Consider the following 9,407-nt stretch of genomic DNA (forward strand, 5'->3'; position numbering starts at 1 on the left):
TATGGCCACACTTAGCTTACAAGGGTGTGACATCTCTATAGAAATCCTATGGCCACACTTAGCTAACAAGGGTGTGACATCTCTATAGAAATCCTATGGCCACACTTAGCTTACAAGGGTGTGACATCTCTATAGAAATCCTATGGCCACACTTAGCTTACAAGGGTGTGACATCTCTATAGAAATCCTATGGCCACACTTAGCTTACAAGGGTGTGACATCTCTATAGAAATCCTATGGCCACACTTAGCTTACAATGGTGTGACATCTCTATAGAAATCCTATGGCCACACTTAGCTTACAAGGGTGTGACATCTCTATAGAAATCCTATGGCCACACTTAGCTTACAAGGGTGTGACATCTCTATAGAAATCCTATGGCCACACTTAGCTAACAATGGTGTGACATCTCTATAGAAATCCTATGGCCACACTTGGCTTACAAGGGTGTGACATCTCTATAGAAATCCTATGGCCACACTTGGCTTACAAGGGTGTGACATCTCTATAGAAATCCTATGGCCACACTTGGCTTACAAGGGTGTGACATCTCTATAGAAATCCTATGGCCACACTTGGCTTACAAGGGTGTGACATCTCTATAGAAATCCTATGGCCACACTTGGCTTACAAGGGTGTGACATCTCTATGGAAATCCTATGGCCACACTTGGCTTACAAGGGTGTGACATCTCTATAGAAATCCTATGGCCACACTTGGCTTACAAGGGTGTGACATCTCTATAGAAATCCTATGGCCCACTTAGCTTACAAGGGTGTGACATCTCTATAGAAATATTATGGCCACACTTGGCTTACAAGGGTGTGACATCTCTATAGAAATATTATGGCCACACTTAGCTTACAAGGGTGTGACATCTCTATAGAAATATTATGGCCACACTTAGCTTACAAGGGTGTGACATCTCTATAGAAATATTATGGCCACACTTAGCTAACAAAGGTGTGACATCTCCACATTCTACTTTCTTTTTTTTAGAAACTTTTCGAGATACTGGTTTTGTAGTAATGATACACACCTTCAACAATTTAAATACTAAATTTCATTGGCTTTTATCATAATTGCCAGGACAGAAATTGAAACCAAGCATTGTCACATCCATATAAGCTTGGACACAAGATTTCATTATCATTTCATATGATATGGTTTGGAAAGTATGAAGAATATTTTGGTAAATATCTGGGACATTGTATGATTGTAAGGTATACATGTCTTTCACACATGATTCATCTGACTTTGACATCATGTAAATGGTCCATTAGTCAATGTGCAACAGCTTTTAAAACAATAATTGAGATCTGAATTGATTGTAAAAAAATGATGAAAAAATGAAGGTGTACATGTTTGTATAGCAGGGTTCATCTAACCTTGCCCTAATTGTACCCTGCTTTAAAAAATTGGGGTTATACCGTTTCACCTTTGTCTGTTCGTCTATCCATCAGTTTGTACATCTGTCCCATGTATATTTTTCGTGGCATTCTCATTAACTACATTACATGAAATTTGGTTTCATGGTTTTTATGAGTCAGCTTTACAGTGTGATGCGTCAATTCATCATTCAACAATTCCTGTATGGAATGATTGAAAGATGTACATGTCCGTATGGTACGATTAATCTGACCTTGACCTCGATTTCATGGTTCATTGCTTAGTTCAATCGTGGTTATGTCCGTTTTTCTGATTCTTTTTAAGCAACATGAACATTATAGTTGGTAATTGAAACATAATTGTCTTGCAAGGTTCGTCTTACTTGACCTCAATTTTTAAAATCATTTTTCTAATGAACTGATATTTCCTATCAGAAAAGATCTTGGTAAGTTCAAAACCTGTCTTATCCTTTATCATTTTTCTTCTTTTGTTTTTAAATCATTGTATGTTTTACGGATTTTTTATCTACATGTACCTTATTTCTTTTCTGTGCTATCTTGTTACCACTAGCTAAATTAAATTTTAATTGTGATAATGCTACGCTGGTTTGAAAAACAATAACTTGTCCTTACATCTAGCCAGGGACTTTCTATACAAAAACAATAAGTTGTCCTTACATCTAGCCAGAGACTTTCTATACAAAAACAATAAGTTGTCCTTACATCTAGCCAGGGACTTTCTATATAAAAACAATAAGCTGTCTTTACATCTAGCCAGGGACTTTCTATATAAAAACAATAAGTTGTCCTTACATCTAGCCAGGGACTTTCTATACTTTAGTATAGAAAGTCCCTGATCTGGCACAGTGTAAATCAACAAATCAAGCATTATTTCAAAAGAATAAGTTTTATTTCCTGTTGTAAATAAAAGCAACTAAATAATAGGATTATTAATGCTTATACTTATAAACAGCCTAACCATAAACATGTCAAGTAAGATTCCGATCATTTGTGAACTTTTAACCCTTAAAAATGTTATTCAGTGTAAACATGTGATGATTAAAAACCAACAAAACCGGGAAAACAAGATTTTTTGTATATAAGACAGTGCATAAGAGTATATATAATAAGACCATTCGAAATAAACTGGTACAACCTGGGAACAGTATATCTAACGTAAAATAAATCTGATAGGCTTTTCAGTATAAAATATCGTCAATATATATGTTCCTGGTACAACTAAGAAAAATGAACCAAATAAAACCTTAGTCCATGATCTGTATGTGATAAAAGATATCGTGCTTTTGGTGATTTTTGTTTCTATCTATTTTTATTTTTGTAAAAAAAAATTATCAGTGAAAGGTACCGTTTTGGTTATCAGGGTAAAACACTTATGCAGAATCCTGTCTTTCAAATTGCCTTTCCCAAAGATAAAATTCGAAATTTTTTTTGGATTTAATTTTTGGTCTGACCAATTAAGAATAAAACATTTGGCAAATTAGTATTATGAAGATTCTTAAGCTATAGTATTTCACTGTGATTCGCCAACTGTTGTGCCAAAGTTATTATGAATAAAACTGTAGGCGGAATTTATCTGAACAATAATAATTATAAACTTATGAAATCCATTTTAAATGTGTTCTCTTGGATAATCAATCTACTGAGACCACTATAAAAAGTGTGTTATAGTACTCTCAGATTTCTATTATACAATCATTCATATTGCCAAATGTGATTCAAAGACTTTTGGTTTTGGAAAATGCACAAACGTGCACATAAAATCTTTTAATACACTAGTCACTAGCCCCAACGTTGGACGTTTGGTGGTTTACGTACATTCATCCCAATTAGATTTTCGTCGCACTTTTCAGCGGAACAACAAGTCAGATGTTGACAAGCTTCAAATAAACATGCTTTTCTGTGTGTTGCTTTTCACATTTATTGCTCGTTAACTTCCTGATTGCCGAATACTTCTATATTCTTACACGTAATGGCCATGTATATGGATTATTCGTCGCATTTTGTCCAGGCTTCGTTTATTTATAGCAGGCTTCATGTGAGCATACTTTATCATGTGATGCTCTTTGGCATACTTCTTGAAGTTTGACAAATACTTATAGTACCGGTGGTATCATTAGTGAGCACTATAGAAAAAAGCTGAACTACTATATATATATATATATATTTATACAACTCGTCTAAACATCAACCCAACAATGTTAGATCTGTAAATTTGCTTTCGCAAATTTTTGGTTCTTCCCTCGCCGGGATTCGAACCCATGCTACTGTGATATCGTGACACCAAATCGCCCATATATATATATATACTGTTGAGATACGGATTTGGGTGAAATATAGGAGGCCCTGAACTATTTCATAGTTCGATACAAGATGACGCTATGCACAGTTTAATCACAACAGAGTATTAATGTAACAGTTCTCTTTATTTTTAACCTTATCAATAAAATAAAAGTAACTAAAACTAGCATCAATAGGGATAACGTATTTAAGACATATTACACACTTGATTTCGAATAAACTTGGATTATATGTGATCCCAAAACGCTATAAAACAGTGTAAGGAAAATAGACATTATTCATCGGTTTGACACTCTCACGATAGCAGGATGAGGGCTTTTGTTTTGCTATGTATTTTGTCTGTTTCATTTAGGCTGTGTACGGGCGCTTGTTTTATGATTCAACAAAAAGGTAAGTTATTTCTGGAATTCCGTTTGAAGTGTTTTGGAGATGTTATGCTTGGGTAAACAAACAAAAAATAGGGAGCAAAAAGTATGGGAATTAAAACTTAGGTGACAGGTTTGAATGCCAAGAAAAGACGAAGTTTTCAAATTTTAATTATAATTCGTAAATTAACAAAGGGACATCTCAAGACAATAGCCAAAAATCAGGGAAAAGGACTATAACCGACAAAAGAAATATTTAAAAAAGAAAGAAAATAAAGAGGGTAAAAAAATACCAAATAGATATTCACACTTACATATCGAAGAAAAACTAACTAAGCCATGGCAAAAAATGTAAACAACGGAAAGACAAACAATAGTCTCTACAACATAAAAAAACAACGGAAAGACAAACAATAGTACGGAAAGACAAACAATAGTCTCTACAACATAAAAAAACAACGGAAAGACAAACAATAGTCTCTACAACATAAAAAAAACCATGAAGACTGAGCAAAATACTTGCAATTATGACACTACGCGAATTTCCACGTGATGAGCCTCTGATATTTTCTGTTCGCAAAAAACGAAATCGATGCATTTTGCAACTTTCGCGAAATGAAATTTCTAAGGCGAAACAGATGCTGCATCCGCTGCTGATGTAGAAGTTTGAATAACTTTGATAAAGCTAGGAACTATATGTCGGATGTTCAAATAAACCTGAGAATGGAAATGGGGAATATGTCAAAGAGACAACAACCCGACCGAACAGCCCAAGCAAGGCCACCAATGGGTCTTCAACACAGGAATGTCTTGAACAATAGTGATAAAAATAAAATTGAGAATGGAAATGGGGAATGTGTCAAAGAGACAACAACCCGACCATAGATTAGACAACAGCAGATGGTCACCAACAGGTCTTCAATGCAGCGAGAAATTCCTGCACCCGTAGGCGTCCTTCAGCTGGCCCCTCAACACATATATATACTAGTTCAGTGTTAATGAACGCCATGCGGCTCTTGGGCTGATATTGAACCTAGGGCTGATAATACATGCGATATGAAAAATGCCATGTAATAATCTGATATTAGTATACATACTTAAGTCGTCATTATTGAGAGCCAAAATATCATCCAAATATCTAAAAGTATTATTAAATTTGTTTATCAGATGTTGTTTCGATGGGTCTTCGCTGATTTTTGTCATAATTTGTAACTCATAGCATTACAAAAACAGGTCCGCAATAATTGGTGCACAGTATGGCCCCATTGGAATTCCGATAACCTGATATACGTAATCCCCAAGGCGAACAAGAATGTTATCTAGTAAAAATTCAAGGGCAGATATAGTATCAAATAAAATTGAGAATGGGAATGGGGAATGTGCCAAAGAGACAACAACCCGACCATAGAAAAAAACAACAGCAGAAGGTCACCAACAGGTCTTCAATGTAGCGAGAAATTCCCGCACCCGGAGGCGTCCTTAAGCTGGCCCCTAAACAAATATATACTAGTTCAGTGATAATGAACGCCATACTAATTTCCAAATTGTACACAAGAAACTAAAATTAAAATAATACAAGACTAACAAAGGCCAGAGGCTCCTGACTTGGGACAGGTGCAAAAATGCGGCGGGGTTAAACATGTTTGTGAGATTTCAACCCTCCCCCTATACCTCCAACCAATGTAGAAAAGTAAACGCATAACAATACGCACATTAAAATTCAGTTCAAGAGAAGTCCGAGTCTGATGTCAGAAGATGTAACCAAAGAAAATAAACAAAATGACAATAATACATAAATAACAACAGACTACTAGCAGTTAACTGACATGCCAGCTCCAGACTTCAATTAAACTGACTATTAGATTATGATTTCATCATATGAACATCAGGTACAATCCTTACCGTTAGGGGTTTAGTATCATACCATCATAACATATATGAGAAGAACATAACCCGTGTCATGCCAACAAGCATGTCCAATTAATGTACATAGTTTTTGTGTTTATCGATACTAAAAAATTACCTAAAAGAGTTTGAACATATATATTCTGACTTTTTAAATGCCCATTTAATTAGGTGTGTGAATTTTTCTTAATGAGAATGTGACGCAATGTGGTATATAGGGTAGAAAAATCAAAACTTTGAACAGATTCAAAATCACCAATATAAGCATGCAATTTATCAAGTACTTCCAACGAGTTCTTGACACTCCAAAAGTAATTGATTCCACTATTTTCGAAGGCCTTATTTGAACAATTTATTATCAGGTTTTTGATTGTACCAAGTGTACTGGTAGGAAGAATAGACAATTTTGTAGTGGAACAATGGCTTGAAGACGAAATAAATCTATATTTGTAAGGTGTTTTGTGTAGCTTCGGAACTTTCAGTGTATTTGGTTCTGCTTGTAAAGCGACAGCTAAAAGTGTATGTTTGTTACAGATGTCGTTTTCTGAAAATGGAGTCAGTTGGAATGTTGGTGAATTGGTGATTTCTTTTTTCAGAACCTCAATGTAAAATTTTCGTCAAACAATGATAATATTATTAGCAGCTTTATCGGCCGGGACAAAAACAAATTCTTTGACTAGTTCTTTTGGTTTATGTTTGATACGAGAAATAGGTTTATTGTGGTTATTGTTAAGAATAAAATGTTCTTTAAAATGTTGAATACGTATATCAACTATGTTCATTACTGAATTAAAAAAAGAGTCCAAAGATTTTTTGTCAGCAATTGGTAGGTTGTTCGAACGTCTTAGAAAAAATATGCACTATTTGTGGAATCTTCCAGTGACTTTTGAATATAGTTATATACTATTTGTGGAATCTTCCAGTTAATAAAGTTATGTATTGATTACAGGCTGCTACTATGATAAGATAGGCTTCCTTATTCCATCCAAGGGGAGTGTAACAGTGTGGACTCCTGACTGTGTAGACTGTGCATGTGGTGCTACTGGAATCGATTGTTGTTCGTATGTATACAATCTATACTTGTTGTTCGTATGTATACAATCTATACTTGTTGTTCGTATGTATACAATCTATACTTGTTGTTCGTATGTATACAGTCTATACTTGTTGTTCGTATGTATACAATCTATACTTGTTGTTCGTATGTATACAATCTATACTTGTTGTTCGTATGTATACAATCTAAACTTTGACGTTATTTGCTGTACAATTATAACATGCTTAAAATACCATTTTTCATTTGTAATCTGTGAAAAACAATGTTTACTGTCATCAAAAATGGAAACGATGAATTTATCAGAATGATAAGAGGTTTGGGTATATGTCAATGAGACAGCATCCCAACAACAAAAACACAATGTATACTTAATTACCCTCTGATATTTGTTAAGAATTTGGTAAAAAAAAATAATGTTCATTCATTAAAGTATATATATTTACAGAACTGCAGGTAGACCGACAGAGTTCCCAGATGATTGTGAGATAGTAATGGATGGATGCTATGCTAGAGTGGTCAAGAAAAAGGATCATACCATAGAGTGTCCAATCTTTGCTATGGTTGGATAATAATGTTTCCCTGTGTTTAACTACTGCAATTTGATTTGAACAGGGTTTTTTCGTATGCTGTTGAGACATAATTTAACATTCATTTGATGAAAATATTTAAAGAAAAAAGTTTATCATGCTATGTACAACTCCGACTTGTTTTGCTTTATATTTAATTGCCTTATCTTTATTCAAGATAGTGGAATTATTTAACTTGTATTAAATACTTTTTTCAAAATACAATTTCTGGATTGTCAGAACTTATTGAAATATGGTCTTTAAACCAAGCAAATTCTGTTTATTATGTTTTCATTAAAAAGACTATTTTTAAATATAAAACAGTCTGGTTTTCTTTTGAACGCCAAACAAAACAGTGATACATAATTTTTCTTGACCGCTGTAATGCCCCAAAACAGAGAAAGAATGACAAAAACAGCCTACGCAAAAATGCAGTGCTAACATTGTTTGGTTTAATTCAACCAGGCAACAACCAATGCACTGAGTGCAAGCAAATGGCATTGTCGAGGACTAACACAAAGATCACAAAAATAGTAACAAATCAGTGTTAAAATGTATTAAATAAACCTGCACAGAAAAAAAAAAACATTGAATGACTCGTATGGAGTATCATTTTCCACATGTCGTAGCCACCATCCAAATTCCCAAACTGTTCCCTTGGAACCTTCTCCCTTTTAGTTGATAGCAATTGTCAATTTTGAGACCATAGTTTTTGTTTTGCCGAAGATTCACTTGAGGAATAAATGTCACACTACAGAATGATATGCCACCAAAGTTTACACCATAACACCTAATTAGCTGTTGGTTTCTGTCTTTAATAGCGTTCAATAAAGGATATACAATGCACAATCGTTGGTTTATTAAAATTAAAAAGATACCATGAGCCCAGAGTGCGAATTGTATCTTTTTTACCACCTAACGCTTATTCAATGTGTCTTTTATTCGAATCATTGTTGTGAGTGACGACCTTTCAAAATAAGTAGGCAAGTAAGCAAGTTCATTTTATTAAGAGCTTGCACAAATGTACAGTTAACAATTAACGTGACTTTAAGATATTTTTAACCATCGACAATAGCATACATACATGTACAAGACATCACAATAAAAAAAAAGAACCATATAAGAAAAATACACACCAAAATAAAGATATTAGAACACATGCTTATCTAATAAGATTAACACAAAATAAATTCCAATAAAATAAGTATAATCTTAAAATAAAACATTCTCTTGAAATAAAAGCACTTTTAAAATCTTGAACACGAATAATAATTCAGAAAAAACCAATGAAGTTATATCAAGTTTTAAAATTCAGCAGGAGAAGAAAGCACTGGTTACATGAAGCTATTTAAAATAGCATATAGCCAGGAATGAAGCCAATATGAAATTATGTACAAAATGTAGCAATCACTGCCTGCGAGTGGAGACATGTGATGGCATAATGTTCCAAAACTAGATAGATTATGCCACAATTTCTTCTCTCCTGATATCAGCGATATATTCCATTAATATGTAATGTCTAGTACCCCCCCCCCCCCTTTTTTTTATAAGCGAAATCGATATTTAACACACAAGTTTTATACATATATTAAAAGTCTTAAATTCAATAAAGTATTCACAGCAGAGATCGAATATTATTTGACCATAAAGTTTGTAGATTTATTAAAAATTATACTTCAATTAAAGTCTATCCAACTGGTTACAGAACTATTATTTTTGTATTAACACGTGCATTTTGTATCTTATCATCTCTGTAATTCAGTTAACGAGTATAAAGATCCATCCATTTGTAGATATATACAAGTGC

The 9,407-nt window shown here is 33.8% G+C and overlaps 1 protein-coding gene across 1 annotated transcript; it reads left to right on the forward strand.

The window, feature by feature from the left end:
* The first annotated feature begins 3,872 nt into the window (after positions 1-3,872).
* On the forward strand, positions 3,873-7,856 carry LOC143070837 (beta-microseminoprotein-like). The gene is made up of 3 exons (XM_076244959.1): positions 3,873-4,097; positions 6,927-7,038; positions 7,480-7,856. Exons 1-3 carry the CDS (start codon positions 4,016-4,018, stop codon positions 7,601-7,603), a joined length of 318 nt encoding a protein of 105 aa, XP_076101074.1. The 5' UTR covers positions 3,873-4,015; the 3' UTR covers positions 7,604-7,856.
* Positions 7,857-9,407: the final 1,551 nt, after the last annotated feature.

The sequence above is a fragment of the Mytilus galloprovincialis genome, chromosome 4 (genome assembly GCF_965363235.1).
Source record: "Mytilus galloprovincialis chromosome 4, xbMytGall1.hap1.1, whole genome shotgun sequence".
Lineage (NCBI taxonomy): Eukaryota > Metazoa > Mollusca > Bivalvia > Mytilida > Mytilidae > Mytilus > Mytilus galloprovincialis.